Consider the following 24,052-nt stretch of genomic DNA (forward strand, 5'->3'; position numbering starts at 1 on the left):
TAACAGACAGTGACTGTGTTTCAGTTCAGGATGAGCACAGAAACACTGATGATATGTGTGTTGCTTTATTTAACAGACAGTGACTGTGTTTCAGTTCAGGATGAGCACAGAAACACTGATGATATGTGTGTGTGTTGCTTCCCATACAAAAATGTAATATATGGCCATATATGTACTTATATTTTAAATAGCATGACATATATCTTTACATATATTTGACTTACCTGAGAACACAATATATGGCTGCAACATATATGAACATTTATGTGTCCAAACATGTGAAGAAAATGTTTGAGTTCATCCATATATGATACCATATATCTGCATATATTACAGTATAGTATTGGTTTCTCGCATATATGGACAACATTAAGTAAAAATATGTGACATACATATTTGTTTCCCACATATTTAATACATGTATGTAAACATACATGCATATGACACTGATGCATTGAAATAAGTACATATATGCATATAAACATATATGCGTCTTACATATATTTAACATTTATGTGCATATACTGGAAAATATATGGCACTTACATGAAAACGGCCATTTTTGCTATATTTTGAAATATATGTTTCATATATGTCTATGTGTTTTATATATATGAATTTTTGCATATATTCTCATATAGGCAGCAGACATACATGGGCACTGACATTATATATGTAATTTACATATATTGACATATATTAAATTTCTGTATGGGTTTATTTAACAGACAGTGACTGTGTTTCAGTTCAGGATGAGCACAGAAACACTGATGATATGTGTGTGTTGCTTTATTTAACAGACAGTGACTGTGTTTCAGTTCAGGATGAGCACAGAAACACTGATGATATGTGTGTGTTGCTTTATTTAACAGACAGTGACTGTGTTTCAGTTCAGGATGAGCACAGAAACACTGATGATATGTGTGTGTTGCTTTATTTAACAGACAGTGACTGTGTTTCAGTTCAGGATGAGCACAGAAACACTGATGATATGTGTGTGTGTTGCTTTATTTAACAGACAGTGACTGTGTTTCAGTTCAGGATGAGCACAGAAACACTGATGATATGTGTGTGTTGCTGTATTTAACAGACAGTGACTGTGTTTCAGTTCAGGATGAGCACAGAAACACTGATGATAAGTGTGTGTTGCTGTATTTAACAGACAGTGACTGTGTTTCAGTTCAGGATGAGCACAGAAACACTGATGATATGTGTGTGTGTTGCTTTATTTAACAGACAGTGACTGTGTTTCAGTTCAGGATGAGCACAGAAACACTGATGATATGTGTGTGTGTTGCTTTATTTAACAGACAGTGACTGTGTTTCAGTTCAGGATGAGCACAGAAACACTGATGATATGTGTGTGTTGCTTTATTTAACAGACAGTGACTGTGTTTCAGTTCAGGATGAGCACAGAAACACTGATGATATGTGTGTGTGTTGCTTTATTTAACAGACAGTGACTGTGTTTCAGTTCAGGATGAGCACAGAAACACTGATGATATGTGTGTGTGTGTGTTGCTTTATTTAACAGACAGTGACTGTGTTTCAGTTCAGGATGAGCACAGAAACACTGATGATATGTGTGTGTGTGTTGCTTTATTTAACAGACAGTGACTGTGTTTCAGTTCAGGATGAGCACAGAAACACTGATGATAAGTGTGTGTTGCTGTATTTAACAGACAGTGACTGTGTTTCAGTTCAGGATGAGCACAGAAACACTGATGATATGTGTGTGTGTTGCTTTATTTAACAGACAGTGACTGTGTTTCAGTTCAGGATGAGCACAGAAACACTGATGATATGTGTGTGTTGCTTTATTTAACAGACAGTGACTGTGTTTCAGTTCAGGATGAGCACAGAAACACTGATGATATGTGTGTGTTGCTTTATTTAACAGACAGTGACTGTGTTTCAGTCCAGGATGAGCACAGAAACACTGATGATATGTGTGTGTGTGTGTGTTGCTTTATTTAACAGACAGTGACTGTGTTTCAGTTCAGGATGAGCACAGAAACACTGATGATATGTGTGTGTGTGTGTTGCTGTATTTAACAGACAGTGACTGTGTTTCAGTTCAGGATGAGCACAGAAACACTGATGATATGTGTGTGTGTTGCTTTATTTAACAGACAGTGACTGTTTCAGTTCAGGATGAGCACAGAAACACTGATGATATGTGTGTGTGTGTTGCTTTATTTAACAGACAGTGACTGTGTTTCAGTTCAGGATGAGCACAGAAACACTGATGATATGTGTGTGTTGCTGTATTTAACAGACAGTGACTGTGTTTCAGTTCAGGATGAGCACAGAAACACTGATGATATGTGTGTGTGTTGCTTTATTTAACAGACAGTGACTGTTTCAGTTCAGGATGAGCACAGAAACACTGATGATATGTGTGTGTGTTGCTTTATTTAACAGACAGTGACTGTGTTTCAGTTCAGGATGAGCACAGAAACACTGATGATATGTGTGTGTTGCTGTATTTAACAGACAGTGACTGTGTTTCAGTTCAGGATGAGCACAGAAACACTGATGATATGTGTGTGTTGCTTTATTTAACAGACAGTGACTGTGTTTCAGTCCAGGATGAGCACAGAAACACTGATGATATGTGTGTGTTGCTGTATTTAACAGACAGTGACTGTGTTTCAGTTCAGGATGAGCACAGAAACACTGATGATATGTGTGTGTTGCTTTATTTAACAGACAGTGACTGTGTTTCAGTTCAGGATGAGCACAGAAACACTGATGATATGTGTGTGTTGCTTTATTTAACAGACAGTGACTGTGTTTCAGTCCAGGATGAGCACAGAAACACTGATGATATGTGTGTGTGTTGTTTTATTTAACAGACAGTGACTGTGTTTCAGTTCAGGATGAGCACAGAAACACTGATGATATGTGTGTGTGTTGCTTTATTTAACAGACAGTGACTGTGTTTCAGTTCAGGATGAACACAGAAACACTGATGATATGTGTGTGTTGCTTTATTTAACAGACAGTGACTGTGTTTCAGTTCAGGATGAGCACAGAAACACTGATGATATGTGTGTGTTGCTGTATTTAACAGACAGTGACTGTTTCAGTCCAGGATGAGCACAGAAACACTGATGATATGTGTGTGTTGCTTTATTTAACAGACAGTGACTGTGTTTCAGTTCAGGATGAGCACAGAAACACTGATGATATGTGTGTGTTGCTTTATTTAACAGACAGTGACTGTGTTTCAGTCCAGGATGAGCACAGAAACACTGATGATATGTGTGTGTTGGTTTATTTAACAGACAGTGACTGTGTTTCAGTCCAGGATGAGCACAGAAACACTGATGATATGTGTGTGTTGCTTTATTTAACAGACAGTGACTGTGTTTCAGTTCAGGATGAGCACAGAAACACTGATGATATGTGTGTGTTGGTTTATTTAACAGACAGTGACTGTGTTTCAGTTCAGGATGAGCACAGAAACACTGATGATATGTGTGTGTGTTGCTTTATTTAACAGACAGTGACTGTGTTTCAGTTCAGGATGAGCACAGAAACACTGATGATATGTGTGTGTTGCTTTATTTAACAGACAGTGACTGTGTTTCAGTCCAGGATGAGCACAGAAACACTGATGATATGTGTGTGTTGGTTTATTTAACAGACAGTGACTGTGTTTCAGTCCAGGATGAGCACAGAAACACTGATGATATGTGTGTGTTGCTTTATTTAACAGACAGTGACTGTGTTTCAGTTCAGGATGAGCACAGAAACACTGATGATATGTGTGTGTTGGTTTATTTAACAGACAGTGACTGTGTTTCAGTTCAGGATGAGCACAGAAACACTGATGATATGTGTGTGTGTTGCTTTATTTAACAGACAGTGACTGTGTTTCAGTTCAGGATGAGCACAGAAACACTGATGATATGTGTGTGTTGCTTTATTTAACAGACAGTGACTGTGTTTCAGTTCAGGATGAGCACAGAAACCAGGGCTGCCAACTCTCACGCATTGAGCGTGAGACACACGCAATTGACCCAATTCTCACGCTCTCACGCCACACCCCCGATTTCTCACGCTTAAGTGTCAACCCGGTAGGTAAAATGCCTGAAAGATGAGTTTATCTATATATCTACCTGTTGAGCCACTCGCGATCGACTAGTTATACCGCAAATTAGTTAAATATCCCGTAATCTAGAGTAAAGATATTGTGCTCCAAACCGCGCGCACGGCAGAGGTAAGCGAGCGAGAGACCTTGCGTGTGCAGACCATCAGTCCCCCCCCCCCCCCCCCCCCCCCCCCGTTGGAGTAGTCTCACGCCAAGCTAAACTCAAAAGTTGGCAGCCCTGCAGAAACACTGATGATATGTTTGTGTTGCTGTATTTAACAGACAGTGACTGTGTTTCAGTTCAGGATGAGCACAGAAACACTGATGATATGTGTGTGTGTGTGTTGCTTTATTTAACAGACAGTGACTGTGTTTCAGTTCAGGATGAGCACAGAAACACTGATGATATGTGTGTGTGTTGCTTTATTTAACAGACAGTGACTGTGTTTCAGTCCAGGATGAGCACAGAAACACTGATGATATGTGTGTGTGTTGCTTTATTTAACAGACAGTGACTGTGTTTCAGTTCAGGATGAGCACAGAAACACTGATGATATGTGTGTGTGTTGCTTTATTTAACAGACAGTGACTGTGTTTCAGTTCAGGATGAGCACAGAAACACTGATGATATGTTTGTGTTGCTGTATTTAACAGACAGTGACTGTGTTTCAGTTCAGGATGAGCACAGAAACACTGATGATATGTGTGTGTGTTGCTTTATTTAACAGACAGTAACTGTGTAGTTGCTGATGCAGTGACGTATAGGCTAGTCAGTAAATCATGCCTGTAGTTAATTCAGGAAACATCTGTAAAATAGTTGATTAAATAATGCTGTAAATGTTTTTTTGCACTCTATTTAAATCTGGTTACTTTAATTTGACAGTTTTTGTTTGGCAGCAGTAGCTGACAATCATGGACCATTATTTTTAAATAAATTTTACTTTTTTTTTCAGTGTAGATAAGGATCAGGTGTGGCTCAATTTTGGGGTTTCTGGTTTGCTAATGTCTGAGGCCCTGTCCACACTGACACGGGTATTTTTATAACCGTGACTTTTTTTACGCGGTTCGGCCGTTCGTCCACACGAAAACGCACTGAAACCGAACATTTTTGAAAACCCCTGCCAGGGTGAGGATTTTCAGAAACGCCGGTTACAGTGTTGTCGTGTAGACAGTGAAACCGGGGTTTTTGCCTTGCGACGTCAGAGTGTGCGCCGTTATCAGCTGTGTTTGACATCAGATTTGCGCTTCTGATTGGCCAACGTGGCTTTAGGGTTAAGGTTTATATCACCGCCTGCTGGCGTGGAATGCTCTTGACCGCGCTTGATTGCGTGTTTTTACGTTTTCATGTAGACGGAGACCGAGCATGTGTGGACGGGATTTTTTTTAAAAACGCTGTAGGAAAAACTCCGGTTATAAAAATACCCGTGTCCGTGTGGACATGGCCTGAGAATCGGTATACCAACACTAAAACATTATTCAGGCCCAGTGCAGGACCAGTTATGGGTCAGTAATTGGCTGAGACTCGGGACAGTTATCGCCCATGTGTGGCCCTTGTCTTTGATCCAGATCTGGGTCACTCCAGGCTGTCATTCTTTGGGGCATGTGGGCCGTGGGAAAACGGGCTGGGCCAGAAAAACATTGCTATGTGGGTATAGTCGATCCATGCGAAGCAGTCCCCACGGTTCTGAACGCTTGTCATTCGCCGATTTATTGCATTTAACCATTATATATGAAAGTTTATTACGTGCCGTTGTTTGTAATTCTAAAACAATCAAGTGTTTTTAAAACAATTCAAATGCAAGAAGACAGGCAAAATTTGCAATCAGAAGTTGTTTTCTGTTACAGAGGCGCCATTCAGATGACACATGAACACATAATGGAGCTTTGTTTCTCGACTACTTCGGCTTGACTGAACACAGACACACAAAATGATCTAAAAAAACCTGTCTCGACAAGTATTCTTATACAGTCGGTTATAAATTGTGATGAGAAGTTCGGATGAACGAATCTGAATCATCAAAATGAACGAATCTTTTTTCGAGTCACTTCATTCATTTAGGGGGCTTTAAATGTCATCCTTTTAACAGGCAAATTCCCCAAACACATCCACCTACGCAATCTTGATCATATTCTGAATTAAGAAATCATTATGCAGTCAAAAATAATTTCAGGGAACATAAATAATTACTTTACCTTCTGAGTCTTTCGTTCATTTGTCACGTGACAGACGCAATTAATGGATCGTTCATGAACGACTCATCACTAGTTATAAGGGCTAGTCAAGTAATGTTTACTTGGGTTTTCTGAGTATGCCAACAGTACAGATTACTAAATTGTTTTAAGTAAATTCAACAAATTATTGGAAATTAAGTAAAGTTAACTAAAAAGTCTTAGTAAGAACAACTGTTAGATTTGATAGTGTGTCTGGACAAGTATTCTTGTATACAGTTGGTTATTGTCACAGTTATGTTCATCTGTCCTGTTGTTTTGTTCAGTCACATGTCTTCCTTGTTCAGTTTTCCCGCTCCTCGTTTGTCTTCAGTTGTCTCACCTGTGTTTGATTAATTATCATCATCTGTGTCACCTGTCTTCAGCTCCTTTTGTTCATCAGTGTCTGTATAGTCCCCTTCAGTTCAGTCAGTCCTTGTCGGTTGTTAGTTGTGTTTAGAGCGTGTGTGTGTCTGTCATTCTGCCTGCCTGTCAACTAGTGTTGTGTTTAAATGTGCTATATAAATAAACTTGAACTTGAACTTGAACTTGTAGTTGTGAGTAATATATAGTAAATCGTTTGAATTGGAGCCTTTTGACTTTGAGTCTTCTTCTACCCACACCCGTGACAGTTATAAAGTCTTAAGGGAACCTAAACAGTTGAGAGAACTTGAGAAAGAAATCGGATATTTCATCATATTAGTTCCATGCATTCGGCCTAAAAAAAACTCAACTGCTGTCATTAATGTCAAACAACAAAACAACTTTACCAATGATTAATCAATATTTAATTTATACAGTGAACACTATGCAGTACAGTTATATTTATATTAATTATTACATTTCTGTACCTGAATACTACTGTTAGACCTAACTATTTATAACTGTTCTATAGTATTTATCTGTTTTAATTTGTGTATTCTTATTTTTACTTTGTCTTTAATAATGTTTGAACTTCATTAGTTGGGAGTTGTTTCTGTGGTATCAAAGTACTTAAAGTGTTCTTTATTAAAGGGATACTCTACTTTTTTGGGAATAGGCTCATTTTACAACTCCCCCAGAGTTAAACTGTTGAGTTTTACCGTTTTTGAATCCATTCAGCCGATCTCCGGTTCTGGCGGTACCACTTTTAGCATAGCTTAGCATACATCATTGAAGTGGACAAGACCATTAGCATTTCTCAAAAAAAAAATGACCAAAGTGTTTAGATATTTTTCCTATTTAAAACTTGACCCTTCTGTAGTTATATCGTGCACTAAGACTGACGGAAAATGTAAAGTTGCGATTTTCTAGGCTGATATGGCTAGGAACTATACTCTCATTCCTGCGTAGTAGTCAAGAAACTTTACTGCCGTACCATGAGTGCAGCAGGCGCAATGATATGACGCAGCGCCTGAAAATAGTTACGTTGTGTTGACGAAAGGTAGCCTATTTTCAGGCGCTGCGTCATATCATTGCGCCTGCCGCACTCATGGTATGGCAGTAAAGTTTCTTACGCAGGAATGAGAGTATAGTTCCTAGCCATATCATACCTGTCAAGTTTTGGATTTGAAAATAAGGGAAATTTTCCAGCGCCCACCGCGAGCAGTCCCACCACCCCATATATATATAGGCTATATATATGTATGGTATATATAGGGTATATATCAAGAGCATTTATTTAAAGGCTTATTTGCATATTTTCTGTTCATTTAACATTGATTGTTTACATTTACATTTTATTTTCATTCCACACATTATTTTCATTTCATATTGCTTTTCTTTTACAGTTTTTCTTTTCATTTGCAGTTTTTCTTTTCTTTACTCTTTTAATGAGTTTTTGAACAAATTTGTTGCAGACTTTGTATTAACTGTTTTGGAAGGAGTGTATTTGTGGGCTGGGCCAGAGTGGTTCATTTTACATGAGAGTAGAGCAAACAGTTCTGTTGTCTAACGTCATCCTATTCTCTGTAACAATCTTTTTTACCGTGCTAAACACCCTTTCTCGTGCTGACATACATCATTCCTTCCCCGTGTGAGATGCTAAAGTCGCAGTTACAAAACGCGTGACTGTCCCCCACCCTGCTCCTCTTCAGAAAAGTAAATTTGCTATCCCATTGATCGCGGTATTTATTAGTACATGAGGTTTTTGGTTTTTTGGCAGGAGTGCCTTGCTCTGTCATAGCGTCCATCATCCGTCTCTGTTTTTGTTTTCCCCGCGTTGTCACTCATCATCTGACCTCACACACTAACCTCGCGACAACTGCCACCTAACGTTACCTGTAGTTATCGCGAGGCTAGTGACAGAGTTTAGATTGGGAATGTTTTTTTTTTTTTTACTCCGCCCGGGGTATTATTATTTTTCAATAACGCAGGTTAAAATACGTGAGATTTACAAGAAAATCCTAATACGGGAGGACGGCGGGAAAGGAGGGTAAAATACGGGACTTTCCCGGCCAAAACGGGATACTTGACAGGTATGAGCCATATCAGCCTAGAAAATCGCAACTTTACATTTTCCGTCGGTCTTAGTGCACGATGTAACTACAGAAGGGTCAAGTTTTAAATAGGAAAAATATCGAAACACTTTGGTCATTTATTTTTGAGAAATGCTAATGGTCTTGTCCACTTCAATGATGTATGCTAAGCTATGCTAAAAGTTGTACCGCCAGAACCGGAGATCGGCTGAATGGATTCAAAAACGGTAAAACTCAACAGTTTAACTCTGGGGGAGTTGTAAAATTAGCCTATTTCCAAAAAAAGTGGAGTATCCCTTTAAGTAATAAATGGGAAGCAGTTACACTTGTCTCAAAACTGCCCATTTTTATTTGTATTTATTTATTTATTCTTTTTTTTTTTTGCTGATCCAAAAAATGATCAGATCCATGACTTGAAAATCGTAATATGATCCGAACTGTGAGATTTGTGATCTGTTGCACTACTAATTTAGACTGATAACATCAGAGTTAAGTTATTTTTAGAATAAGGTTATACATATATATATCTTTTGTAGAAAAATGGGTTTAAAATAAAGACTTTAGCAATATGTCTTAATTGTATTTTTAGAGGCTAAAAGGAGCAAATGAAAGTTCTCAGCTGGCATATACATAGATAAGTAAACAAAGTCACATGACAAGTAAGAAAGTGAAAGTGTTTTTTTTTTTTTTAAACAATGCCCATTGTGCTCTTGAAGTAATATTTGCAGGACAGCAGAAACAGCCCTGGATTTTCTCTCTGTTTGTAGACTATTTGTCTTACTGTGATGAACACCCAGGTCTTTGGACATGACTCTGTAGTTTTCTCCAGCTTTGTGCATCTCTGTAATGTGTCTTTAGGTCCTGTGAATGTTGTCCGGATGGATGCATGTTTCAGACTAACCAATCTATTTTCAGAAGAACAGATTTTGACAGATTTGACATTTACAACCCACACATTTTCTTAAAAAGGTACCTAAGCTTTTGGAGAAGCTGAACTACTACTGTGAATGATTACTCAATGTCTTCAGTACATTTAAAAGTAAAGGTGAAAATCTGTAAAATAAATAGCATAAAGGTTCTGTACAAAACTGATTGCACTTATTGTTATTATCATATATACCACAAATATTTTAAAAAGTACAAATAAAAAACACTTTCTCTTTCTGCTTTGTCATGTGATTTCTAAGAAATCCGGTGTCATGTGGCTTCAAAGCATCCATATAAATACCAGCAGAAGCTTTCACTTGCTCTGGACCTCTGGGTGGACAGAAGACACGCACAGAAAACCAACACTCAGGTTTGCCTTTATTTCCTTAATTTGATCACTTTAATATATAACTGTTATTTATTAAAATGTTACTAATTGTAATTAATTTAATTTTTAATTATATTATTTATTTATGTTTGACTAAGTCACAACGCACTCTTGACACATTGACAGGCTCTGAACACACTTCACAGACAGTTGGCATCCAGTGGGACTGATGTTAGTCAGGAGTGAACATAAGGCTCCCTAAACATGAGCGCGCATATCCATCCATGAACAATTTTTGGGTTTGCGTATGAAGGAGAGTCACTTGTAATAATCTCATCTGCAGATATTGCCTCGGATGGCTAAATGGGCCCTATTTTAAGGATCTAAGTGCATGGTCTTAAGCGTGTGGCGCAAGAACACTTAGGGAGTGTCCGAATCCACTTTTGCTAGTTTAACAACGGGAAAAATGGTCAGCGCGCCCAACGCATGGTGTAAAAAGGTTGTCCCTATTCTCTTAATGAGTAATGGGTGTATTTTGGGCTTTACATGCAATACATTTATGTATTGCGGATTGCCATTTACATGACTGAATTTAATAATCTGAATGCTTCTCCAGAGAGCAAACGGATCTGCTCGAGCCCGAGGTTAAAGAGCAAGCAGAGCATCTACAGGACAAAGTGTAGCGCGTTGTGGACCAGCCTATACACGCTCTTTAAATATAAAAAATATACTAATGGCTCAGGCTATTTCAGTTTCCTCAAAATAGCAACGCACCAACAATGCGCCTGAACACACCTCAGTTATCAGACCAGCAGCCAACGGGGGAACAGATGGGCGCAAATGCATTTGCTATTTAAACAACGTGGCGCAAGACGTGAAAATGATAATTGCGTCAGGCTGAAACTTGCAAAACACACTTTGTCAGACGTTGCGCCTGCCGCTGCGTTGCGCTGGGTGTGATAGGGCCCTATAAGTGTAACGGCAGATCCGCAGATGAGTTGACTGACCGTGTATCCGCAAACTGGAGCACCAGGAGAGTCGGAAGAAGAACGGGCTTGTCCAGAGAGTAGTTAAAAATTTAAATCTTCACATATCTAATATACTAAAGCATTTTGTCGGGTGTAATGTTCCTGATAAAAACAAATTGCGTTCAAATCACACAGAGACAGAACTTGCATTTATGTGAAGAAATAGACAAATCAATGTACTATATTTAAGTTTATAAAAAAAGAAAAAGTTTGTTTAGCTTGAGCTTGGTTTGAACTTGGTTTGTTTAGCTGAGCAACAAATGTAAACGTTGATTGCATGAACATTGATGGTGTCACTGCACCATATGCTTATCTTCACCCACTGTCTCCACTATGTCCAAACCGTGCGCCGCAACAGCTGTCTATACAGGGCACATTTTGTGGAATACATCAGAAAATACAACCTAGCATCAGTGTAAACTATTAGGTATAATATATTAGGCTAATTCATATTCATGAAGCACATTTTGTGCAAAAGCATATCCAAATTTTGATTAACATGATTCACAGTTACATATACACAAAATGCATGCACATTTCTAAATGTTTCTACAGATTGATTGTCCTATCTGCATTTGCAAGTCGTCATATATATATATATATATATATATATATATATATATATATATATATGTGAATCGCTTGGGGTTGGTGTGTGTGTATCTTGAGACTTTAATTAAATCACATTTGAGCGTAACAGTCGACCAACATATTGAGTGTATGAGGAGCACGGCATGTCTCTGCAGTGGCATTACGTCGTCAGCTTGCCAACAAAGTTTAATGGGACAGACCAATGTAAGCCTAAAGGATACAGATAGTGTTGTCAATGCCCCCTGTACTGTATAAGTCCCTTATTTTCTCTTTCATTGTTAAATTAATGCTAATCTTTTTTCCTGCATTTACAGCAATAAACACATTTGGCCTGACAACTGGATGGCAGTCACACATATCTTATGTTGTTTCTTTCTATTTTATATACATTATCTTTCCGTATGTACTAATTTCTTAAAATATTCAATGTTCTTATACTCATTACTATTCATTTTATTTTATTGTTACTTTTTGTTAACTTATTTATATGTATGCCTACGTATATTAAGTGCTGTATTGTAATCTCAACTTCACAGTTGTGACTCATTAATTTTCCTTTTTTGTTGTTGTAGAATAACAGTTGTAGAATTTATGCTGGTCATATAAAGACAGAGAAATTCAAGATCATTTAATAAAATCTATTCAATTATTTTTTCCCCATTATTTAATCTGCTTTCTGTTCTTCATCTGTCTGCACATCTTTTGTAGAAGAGTTAACATGACAAGTGTTGACTGCTTTTAGGCCGCTGTACGTGAGCTGTATCGTTCAGTTTCGTTCCGACAAACGGGGCACTACATTAATGTGACCAGTCACGGAAACTAGGGACACAAGTCGGTTCTGGGGCATTTTGAGTTATTCATAGATTCTGAGAGTGTAATATCCAAGCTTTCCAACGATGTGTAACATGTGGAAATCTGATAATATTTGGAGAAGTTGTGGCCATTTTAAAGTAGGCACTTAAAAAAGCTCAAAGAGGAGAAAACGAGCTAAAGATTGTGCAGTTCTCACCTGTCTCTGCTGCTGGGGGTGACAATAGGGCTCATTTACATCTCATTTAGATAAGCCATACCCCCTGTAAAGCTCCTCCATGTGCTTTACAGCTTTTTTTACACTTCGAATGAGTGCACTTCTGCCGCACTAGGCGAAAAACAATTGTGCTGCCCCTCTATTTGCAACGTACCAGCAACAACACACAAAGACCAATAATGCCATATAGCCTGCATATAACACGAAACCAGCAACAACACATAAAGACCAATATGCCCTTTTTTTCAAAATGGGCACTTTTAGCATAATTTTTCTCAAAAACTGCAAGGTTGTGTGCGGATAACTTTTTCCTAAGGAATCTCTATATATTTCTGATGTTAAATATAAAAAAAGTAAGTAGTGCCCCACTTGGTGGAACGAAACCCTATTTCTAGGCCTCTTTTAGGCTACCGACAGCAGCCTATAAAGGGCTGTGGACCTTTCCCACCATCTTTTCCGACATGAAGAATACACTTTACGAGTGTTAATCGAGCTTGATCGCCGCTATCAGATGAAGATGCGCTGCTTACGTCCTCCTCCATGTTTACATGTGCGTAGTGATATTGGCTTGATTTTGGCTCTGACCTACTTACATTTTCGATGCTGATTGGTTGAAAATCTAGCTAAACAGTTTTATATGTCTCAATACGCAGTCAATATAGTGCGGCAATAAATTACACTTTTCTCATTAACTGCAGGATAATGCGTGGAGAACTTTTAGCTTGGATACCTTTTATTAACGTTGAACATATTGAGCAAAAGAAAATGTAGTGCCCCGTTTGTCGGAACGAAACCCTATTTCTAGGCCTCTTTTAGGCTACCGACAGCGGCCTATTTGATTAGGCTATCAGACCAAAATCTGATATGTCCGGTCTAGTGAAGACTGGATCTAACACATTTCATTTCTTCACTTAATTTTCATTTCAACACTGATAAAACATTTATCATTTGGAATTAAACTGTATATAGTTTAAAAGAAAGCACAAGACTCTGACTGGAACAGCTAGTGACATAGTCAAGACCACCTTAAAGGCATCCAGACCAAGACCAGTGTTTCCAGACCAGACCAAGACCAGTGTTTCCAGACCAAAGTAAGACCAAGACTTTGAGGAGACATAGACCAAGGCCAGACCAGCACTCCTCAAGTTCATCTGAGAGATCCACATTTACAAATCCAAAACTACATATTCAATAATTTGAGAAGTTTTAAATATACAATTGTCGATATAGAAATATGATGGTAAAATAAATAAAATGAATTATACATTTTAATATGATACTAAAACCGCCAGGAGGAGGCAGCAAATCATTCAATTAATGAGGCTCTACTCGTCAGAACAAAAAACTCAACAGAAATCCTTTAAATCCAAATAGAATATTAAACACTAACATATATATTTTGTGCTAAGTTAGCAAAACATAAAATAATGTTTCATATCAACCTTTACTCTAATTTTATTGAGTTCACATAAATAATTGTTTCTACTAAGTGTAAGTACATTTAATGAAGAGTGAAATTAACTTGTTTCATTTAGCAAATCAGACTTAGGTTTTCAAAGTACATAACTAGTTTTGAATTGTTTTTGATGGTAAACTACTGGCAACAGTGTTGCCAATATATTACTGTTTTAATGTACAGCTTATTACTGTTCAAATACATTTTGAGGGTGTGTCGTTTTATATTGCACCTTAAACCCTTTTCAACCCCAGGATCATCAAGTAGTGTCCACACTATAAGGAGTAAAAGTAACATTGGCGCGGTGTTGCAGTGAGATAATCAAGTGAATATGTAAGTTCCTATTACCTCAACTCTGGACCACGAGATACACTCCTGCAGAGTTTAGCTCCAACCCTAATCATACACACCTGAACAAGCTAATCAAGGTCTTTGTGATTACTACAAAGTTACAGGTACACCGCAAAATCCCCAGTGTTAAATCAGCACTGTTCAGAGTACATATAGTCCCAATCTACAGAGTGTTAAAAGTGTTAAAGTTAATGAGATAATTAAGTGATTAATTAAAGGGCCCCTATTATGGATTTTTGAAAATGACCTTTCATGTAGTGTGTAACATAGCTCTAAGTGAATGAACACATCCTTCAAAGTTTTAAATCTGAAAGTGCACCGTATATTAAGTTATTGTCTTTCAAAAGTAAGAGTCGACTCTGAGTCGATGAAATGAATAGTTTTTCAAACGAGTCATAAGCCGTTTCGTTGTGACGTCAAGACGAAACATTAGTTTACTGCCCGCCCACGTATTGCACGCTCAGACACCTGGGAAAACTTGAACCTCGAACACTGCAGCTGATTCCTGTGGATGCTGGACAGTATCACGCGAGAAGACGGTGCTGTGCTCTATAATGTGAAGGTAAAGCCAGTTTTTTTCACTGCCCAAGGACGAGCATGTGAAGAATCAGTGGTTAAAATTCATCTTTACCACGATATCACAGCAGTATAATCCTAAACTTTTGCTGTGTTCCCTTTATTTTACTGACGACTGCTTTTCAAATCTCGGAGTTCAATGCAGGATTCGCGAAACACTTGAAAGATGGTGTTCAAAAAACTTAGTTTTGAGTTTTATATTGTGTAGATCTCTTGTTAACTGGGTAACTCATGTTATCACTGTCTTACTGAAATACTTCTGCTAATCAGCTGTGGGCCACTATTACCTAAAACTGTGTCTATTAATGCAGATTGTCTGTCGTTCTCAGTACTCTGAGGAAATATTTGTTTTACCAATGTTTATGTTACATCAGATCATTCACTCTATAAGCTCGGCTAATGTAAGTTACATTGCATAACAGTTAACTACATGCACTGTTATTGATATAGTTTCCACGTGTTCACTGCAATATATTAGAAAAATAGTCTTTGAATAAATTAGTACAACTAAAATAATCGGTTTGTTGATGGACATGCACTTGTCAATGCTGATGTTCGTTACTGTGTTTAGTTACAGTGTAGGAAGCCTCAAGGACATGCAGAGCTGACGTTGTTATGGCAATGAGCGTTTTTGTTTTCTGCGCATGCTGTACACAGTCGCCCAATCACAACAGACTGAGCTGTCTGGCCAATCAGAGCAGAGTAGCTCGTGGAAAGGAGGGATTTAGAGGGATTGATTAATTTGAGGAGTTGTTTGAGAATCATTGAAAATGTGATGATGTGCAAATGTATATTATGAGGAAATTAAACAGTTTTTTTTTACCTTTGATGCATGTAAACATGTTGTAGGAGACTCCACAACAACATTAGGAAACTTTAAAATGGCATAATAGGGGCCCTTTAAGGGATGATTGGGCATTAGTGATGAACACCTGCTGTTAACAAGCAGAATCACTGAAGAACAGAGAAACACAAGAACTACAACTGACTTCAGCCACAGCCTTGGATGAAATCAACTGATGATAAAAGAAGACATTAAATCTCTGAAGATCTCAGCTCTTAATTTTCAACAAGTACTTCTGTACATGTATGAAAGAAACTGGTAGCAGATAGGTCCAGATAGCAGCATTGTGCCGCCCCACTTCTAGCACATGTGGAATGATGATCTAGCACCAAAAAATAAACCAGAATTGAATCTTATCTGAGCTACATAATGTATGTACCCAGTATTATTGCAGTATAAGATTTAGCAGTACTGCAGAAATCAGCTGTCAACTAACATGAATATACATGAATCAGAAGTGCCATTCTGCAATGCATGCTGAGTTCCAGCATAGTACAAAACTCCCAGCATGCATCTCTACATGAATAAATAATGCAGCTGAATTGTCCTTTTATTGAGTTTAATAATAAATATTTGCTTTTATTTGTGCTTTTTTTGTTGTTGTGACATTTAGTAGCTTTTTTGTGATGGTTTTAAAACTGGCAACAGCTAAGCATCATCACATGCTTTTCAACATCCTTTGCTACAAATGTGTTTAACACACACAGTGTCACAGCAGCCAAAAAAAAAAAAAAAACACACACTCACAAAGATATATTAAGAGTTGAGAACCCAACTAATGGATGTTTGATGTTTTTTTTTTTTGTCAAACAAATTTGTAGCAGCAAAGAAACGCTATAGTGAAATGAGATCATGTGATCATCATCCTGCTTGTGGTCCACATTCCACATGTGCCAGATGTGAGCCGGATCTGGGCCGTCACAATGTTGTTGTGTGGGTTGGTGAATGAGTCAATTTCTGTGAACTTAGTCTAACAACACAATGAGTAAGAACAACTTTAACTTGAACAGAAATGAAAAGGCAGAAATAAAATTTTACCATGCACAAAACATATCAGCTTTTTGTTTTTGATGCGCACATGCCAAAAATACTACGTCATGAGTTTGAAAAATGCGCTTTCCTTCATTTTTCTGATAAATACAGGCTTCATAGAAAGTGTTACAGAATTTACTTTTTTTCTCCAGTGAAATATTTACAGATCCAAAATTAAGATGTCCTGGTCCTGGCTAACCTCCTGCTTTAAGGATACAGCAACACAGACGCCTAACCATAATCAACCCACTCAAAATGGTTCAGGACAACCAACTGGAAATCATGCAGATAATAAACCCAAGGTAAATATGTGTTGTCTTCAACATTACACTGCAAATACAAATCAGAGACAACTGATAACAGCGGCAACAAGAAAAAAAAAAAAAAGCAGTTTTCTATTTAACAATTGTCAATGCTAAAAAAAATAACTTAACTGAACATCTACAACCTCTGAAAATATACACTTACACATCAACACTTATCATACAATCCTGAACAGTGCTGACAATAATTATCCAAACTGCAGTGCATGCTGGGATTTTTGTAATATGGTGATACCCAGCATGCAATGCACCATGAAATACTTTGTTTATTGTCACCATTGTTGAGATTCAAATGCTGATTTTTGATGTCTATGTGTGTCCAACTAAAACTGCAGCTTGAAATATTTTATTCACTCCATAGTTTTAAAATAGCACACTATACTCTAGTTTAGTTTTCTTCCAGTTGCGCTCCATTTTTCTGGCTGCTCTCTTAAGGGCCTGAGTGTGCTCGTTGTACCACGGCGTTGGACTATTTTCTTTAATCTTCTTTAAGCGCAACGGAGCAACTGTGTCTAAAGTGCTGGAAAAGAGAGAGTTAAAAGTTCCTGTCGCAATATCGAGTTCATCTAAGCTATCCAGGATGCTGAGATGATGAAACTTATTAGGAAGATTATTAATAAAGCAATCTTTAGTAGCAGAAGTAATAGGTCTAACATATTTATACCACGGAGTTGGCTTTGCAGCTTTGGCTAAATGAAGTATACACAAGACTAGATAATGATCTGAGATGTCATCGCTCTGCTGCAGAATTTCAACGGCATAAACATCTATTCCATGTGATAATATTAGATCTAGAGTATGATTACGGCAATGAGTAGGTCCCGACACGTGTTGTCTAACTACAATAGAGTTAAGAATGTCTGTAAATGATAATCCCAATGCATCTTTTTCATTATCTACATGTATATTAAAATCACTAACAATTAGGACTTTATCTGCAGCCAATACTAACTTTAATTTGATAAAGTCTGTATGGTGCCCTTGGGGCCTGTATACAGTAGCCAGCACAAATCTCAAACATGATTTTTACTTTACACTAGATAGTGTTACATTAAGCACCAACACTTCAAAAGAATTATATTTTAAACTAGACTTCTCAGTAATTCTGAAGATATTACTATAAATTACAGCAATACCTCCCCCTTTTCCTTTCAGACGAGTTTTGTGTTTAAGTTGCAGAAATCTGTCAGCCTGAGCACCGCGGGTCACTCCAGCCCAAATGTCAAGGATTCAAAGGTCCTGGTCATAAACACCGGAGGAACAATTGGTATGATGGAACATGAAAACGGTAAACACTATCAGCAGCACTCACACACCTTTACATATGATATACAAATTAATATTTTATGACACGAATATGCTATGACACGTTTATGGGATTATTTCTTTACTGACCTTGTATTCCAAAAAAAAAAAACAGTGATTAAGAGGGGGTAGTTATGGTTAGTGTTAATATTTATGCATGGGTCTTTGAAAAGTAGCATAATAGTTATCTTTCGGACAAACCTGGAATATATTAATGTCGTTATATAAATATCTAATCAAGTGTCATCTGTAAATAAATAATTCTCTGCCTTTCTAGCTCAGCCAGTCATGATCATTATAATAATATAATATATTAAATAATATAATAAATTTATAATAAATAGTTCATATTTCAACATGTTTCCATTGATTTCATAAATTTAAGTCTGGCACCAGTTCAACTTGTACAATGTGAAGTTTATGCACCAATAACACGCTAACTATTAGAATACATTTATTACCTTAAAAATCTTATCTTCAAATCGTGTTCTTCTTCTTCTGAGGTAAATCCAGTATAAACTCCAAACTCGATGAAAATAAGTTTCTCTTCTCTCTTCATGCTTTGTTTTGAGGTGATTGGGGGTTTACAGGTTCCTTCACGTGGACGATTTGCATCTGAATTGCTCGTGCGCATGTGGGTGTGGTCACATTAGAGATGATGTGAAATTTGATAAATTTGAGAAACTGTACCTCTCTTTGCTTTCATACGGATTGCTTAAACAGAGAATATTTGTTTTCAATATGAATTACATTATTTAAAAACAGACCCTTCAAGCTTTGTAAAGACATAACTCTCAGTGTGGGAGGCAAGTATTCAATGAGTTACAGGTCATTTTCTGTCGCGTTTCAGAATGACATTTAACAGTTTTGAATGATGTATAACACTTGCCTGTAAGACAAAAAATCGAGTTATTTCAGTCTCTTTTGCACTGATAAGAAAAAAAGCGAGCTGGTTGCCCCGGCGTGACCGCCGACCCCAGAGGGTTAAGATGCAATCCTGTTCGTGATGCCAAATTGTAAACTTGAAATTAAGCCTTTCCTTTTTATTTTTAATCACGGAAGCAGAATCAGTTATTTTGCCAAGAGATCTCTTATTTATTATTTATATGTGTCAGACAAACGAGAGAAACTGGCATAGAAACGGAAGGTTACAAAAGAGGTAGTCTTCATTCCAGATTTCTCTGTTCCCCATTTCTATGCCCTCGCTCCCCATCTCTTTCCTCTTACCCCCTCATACCAGCTGTATGTATTTCTCTGTGTTTCTCCTTGTTTTTTTCTGGGCTGGTACAGTAAGGATTGAGCTTATTTGCACCACTGAGGAACTTACAACTTCTTGTACGGTAGAAAAAAAATGTTGGTTATGATTAAAATGGAATGTATACCTCATGCACAATCCACTTTCCATATAAAGAGAACGGTCCTTCATATGCATGTCCTATGCATCAGTAAAAAGCATTATTTTCCTTATACAGAACATGCCCAACTGTACAACAGTCGTTGTACACATAGTCATTGGAAAACCTATGCATCAGTTAAACATATGTTGCATTGCACACATACTTCTATGCAAAATATATCTTATCCCATATCTCTCCTCTGGAGTTGTAGTTCTTGTGTTTCTCTTTTTTTCTGTTCTTGTTTCTCTTTTCTTCAGTGATTCTGCTTGTCAGGTGTTCATCAGTGTCTCAATTCACTCATTTCTTTTCATTCACTCAGTCAAGTGGACTACACAGTGTTTCCCCTACCATTTTTTAACGACCCCCCGCCCCCCCTAAAATGCTGCTGTGTGTCGACTTTGAGCTGTTAATTCTCAGTATATTCCTGTAGGCTATTTTCTGGGAAACGACAAATATTACTCAGTATGCATTGTTTTCTACGCTATAATACTGTTTTAATGGAAAGTGCTATGTTACTGTCAGAGTTTGACCGTTTTTTTTATAACAAGATTTTACAGTGATGTTAATTTGGTGCATTTGTTCATAACTTTTTACAGGCTTTTCGTCTATATTTGCAGGTTTGGCTCCAGAACCTAATGTTTTTGTTGAAACTCTACGCAAACTCTCTATTCTGCATGATGAGCAGTACGCACAACAAAAGACACTGGATAATGACATGCTGGTGCTGCCGTAAGTTCTTACGCAGATGCACACAAATATGCCATCAAGTTTGGAGGTGTTGTCCTATTTATTGATCCAGGCACTAGCTGCATTCATATTTTTCTATACAAAATACAGGTTTGAATTGTTGGTTTCTACTTTTATTATAGTTTTAATGGAGTTCTGTCATTATTTACTGGCCCTCAAATTTTTAAATATTTTTTTGGATATTTTTAAAGACTGTGCACTCTTTTATAATATAATAATTATTAATTATTATTAAATAAAAATAAAATAAAGACATTATTGAAACTGTCTTAGGAGGAGGATGGAGAATGCTGACTTTCATTTTCTGAGAATAGACTTAAATAAATTCTTCTTTGTTGGTCAAAATAGAAAAACATTATTTTAAATTGTAGTAATATTTCACAAAATTAAAAGAAAATGTCTGTATTTTGATCAAGTAAATGCAGGCCTAATGATCATAAGATACTTCTTTCAAAAACATTAAAAATCCAAACTTTTGACCAGTTTGTGCTGTTATGTCCCCCCACCCCCACCAGACTGTCCAAACAGAAGAAGAGGATTGAATATAGGGTTCTAGAGTACTCTCCCCTCCTCGACTCCTGTAATATGGGTAAAGATGACTGGACCCGTATCGCAAAAGACATTGAGGTGCTTCTTTTTCAACCATCTTTATGTATGGCTTTTTGCATTCTTTGTTTTTCTCTGAGTTGCGAATGCGACTGAAATGTTCTCGTTGTTGAGTAGAAGTTAGACATGACTGCAAATACTGATTTGTGAACAGAACTGATCTGACAAATTGTTTTATTCTGATTTTTTGTTTGATTTTTTTACAAAAAAGGAACTTTTTGTAAATTTGTAATTGTAGGTTATCTTCAAATTTCTTGATGGTAGATCAGTGAACGGGTCAACACTTTTTAAAATTTGTATGTCAAAAATCTTTACTGAGATTTGGAAAGGTTTTTCCCTCGTGTTCACAGGAAAACTATGATCAATACAATGGTTTTGTCGTCCTGCACGGCACAGACACCATGGCTTACACCACTTCTGCCTTATCCTTCATGTGCGAGAATCTGGGAAAGCCTGTCATCTTCACTGGCTCACAGGTAACACATTTTAAATGGATTTATTAATGCATTAATACTCACCTTTGTGTTGCACAAATAGAGCATTTCAAAGTTAAGTCAAGTCAAGTCACCTTTATTTTTACAATACAGATCGTTTTAAAGCAGCTTTACAGAGATAACATGAAAATAATGCAATAGATTTTGTAGTAAATAGCATCACAGTCCAACTTAAGTAAGTTCAGTGATGATAAATTTTTTTGTAAAAAAAAAAAAAAAATAGAAAAAAGAAAAGTGCACGGCCAGGCAACGCCTTATATACAAACATAATGATCTTAAAATCAACTCTGAATTTAATGGGAAGCCAGAAAAAGGATGCTAAAACACAAATCAAACTGGCAAAGACAATTTAGAAAAGCATACTGGGACACCTTTTAAATAATAATAATAATACATTTTATTTAACAGCGCCTTTCTAAGCACTCAAGGTCGCTTTACAAATAATAAAAACAGGTACAGGGAACAGCAAAGTATAAACAAACAATTATGAAAAAAGGACAAGAACAGTGCATTTACAAATAAGCAAGCTGGAACAGGTGGGTTTTGAATCTGGTTTTGAACAGAGGGAAAGAGTCAATACTGCGGAGGTCAGGTGGAAGTGAGTTTCAGAGCCGGGGAGCAGAGCGGCTAAAGGCTCTGCTCCCCATAGTGACAAGTCGAGCAGGGGGTACAGTGAGGTGGATAGAGGAGGAGGATCTAAGAAAGCGGGAGGAGGTGGGGATATGAAGGAGGGCAGATAGATATGGAGGAGCAAGGTTATGGATAGCTTTGAAAGTAAGAATGATTTTAAATTGTATTCTGAATTGAACCGGGAGCCAATGCAGCTGCTGAAGGACAGGGGTTATATGATGAAAAGAGGGGGTTCTGGTGATGACACGAGCTGCTGAGTTCTGGAGAAGTTGGAGTTTATGGAGAGATTTCTGAGGGAGGCCAAAAAGAAGGGAGTTGCAGTAATCAAGGCGGGAGGTGATGAGGCTGTGGATAAGGATGGAGGCAGTGTGAGTGGTAAGGGAGGGTCGGAGGCGGTTAATGTTGCGTAAGTGGAAGTATGCAGACCGATTAATGTAGCGCCCCCTTCAGGTCACCAGGAGACTTGGGTTAATGGGAATCCAGGTCAAATATCAATAAATTCAGTAATGTATTTTCAAATAACAGCCTCTGAATTCAAAAAGAAACAATTGTCCATACCCCAATGATATGTTGAATGCAACAGTCCAGGCCTACCGTTGTGTTGAACAGGGGGGAAAAAAATCTGACAACCGTCACTTGAAAAGAAAAAGAAAAATTCAGGCGTCAGTTCACTCTGTCATCCAACTCAGTTTACCTTTCCTCCGTCCCGGGGAAAACTAAGCAGATGTTCCGATGAAATTACTCGATGGTTTCGTTTCTAATCAAAGTTCACTGGGAGGCTCGCCATCTTGTTCCACGCGGTGATAAACTCAGTCCATCCGTGTCTTCACCATGTTCACGATGAAAATACTCAAACACAAAACTAATTCGGAATCACTCGCAAAAGAAACAAAACATAGTTAGGTTCAGATGAAATCAATCTCTTTCTAAACGTTTTGTCTAGTTTTAAGTCACAATCAATGTTATCTTCTCAGAACCATCTCTGCCAATCTTCTTTGCTTGCGTCCGAGTGTCTGCCCAACAACAACATTCACGCTTCACGTTGATTGGTCAGCAGCGAACTCCACCTCACATTATCTTAAAGGCAACATAACATTCAACTATATACAATTCTTACATTCACAACATGAGAAAAATAACAAAACAAAACAAAAATACTTTTGGATTTATGAATGTTTGACTTTGCTCCTTTGCATTCAGTTATTAATTGACTTTTCTCTTTAATTTAATAACCCTTTTGGCTTATTATTATTTTTCCTTTTTCTTATTTATATTTGTAATCACTCTGGGTTACACTAACATTATTGATGTGTGACTGAAAGGATAGGGAGGAATCGAGGATTACACCCAGACTCTTGACCTGAGCGGAGGGGGAAACCAAGGAATTATCAATGGGTAGTGTGAAATTATTGATTTTTGAAAGGGTGGATTTGGTGGCTACGAGAAGGAGTTCAGATTTATCACTGTTAAGTTTAAGGAAGTTTGAAGTTAACCAGTCTTTAATTTCAAGTAAGCAGTTAGTAAGGGAAAAGGTGGGGAGCGAGGGAGTGGGTTTGCTAGATAAATAGAGCTGGGTGTCATCAGCGTAACAATGAAAATGAATGTTGAATTTGCGGAAAATATTGCC

General features: G+C 37.5%; 2 protein-coding genes across 3 annotated transcripts in view; both read left to right on the forward strand.

The window, feature by feature from the left end:
- The window catches only part of LOC143746085 (uncharacterized), a 317,610-nt gene that overhangs the window by 252,840 nt on the left and 40,718 nt on the right, over positions 1 to 24,052 (forward strand). The window lies entirely within an intron of this gene.
- LOC143746081 (L-asparaginase 1-like) overlaps positions 9,515 to 24,052 on the forward strand; it is a 35,295-nt gene continuing 20,757 nt past the window's right edge. Inside the window, exons 1-7 of one of the 2 annotated variants that reach the window (XM_077237802.1) lie at positions 9,515 to 9,732; positions 9,951 to 10,060; positions 17,076 to 17,225; positions 18,402 to 18,534; positions 20,566 to 20,677; positions 21,211 to 21,322; positions 21,652 to 21,777. In XM_077237802.1, the coding sequence (XP_077093917.1) occupies positions 17,103 to 17,225; positions 18,402 to 18,534; positions 20,566 to 20,677; positions 21,211 to 21,322; positions 21,652 to 21,777 (606 nt within the window). In that variant the 5' untranslated portion in view covers positions 9,515 to 9,732; positions 9,951 to 10,060; positions 17,076 to 17,102. The remainder of the gene's footprint in view (positions 9,733 to 9,950; positions 10,061 to 17,075; positions 17,226 to 18,401; positions 18,535 to 20,565; positions 20,678 to 21,210; positions 21,323 to 21,651; positions 21,778 to 24,052) is intronic. The other variant, XM_077237803.1, reaches the window with a different exon arrangement.

Source organism: Siphateles boraxobius, unplaced genomic scaffold, assembly GCF_051911475.1.
Source record: "Siphateles boraxobius isolate OS27281-9 unplaced genomic scaffold, OSU_SipBor_1 21, whole genome shotgun sequence".
Taxonomy (NCBI): Eukaryota; Metazoa; Chordata; class Actinopteri; order Cypriniformes; family Leuciscidae; genus Siphateles; species Siphateles boraxobius.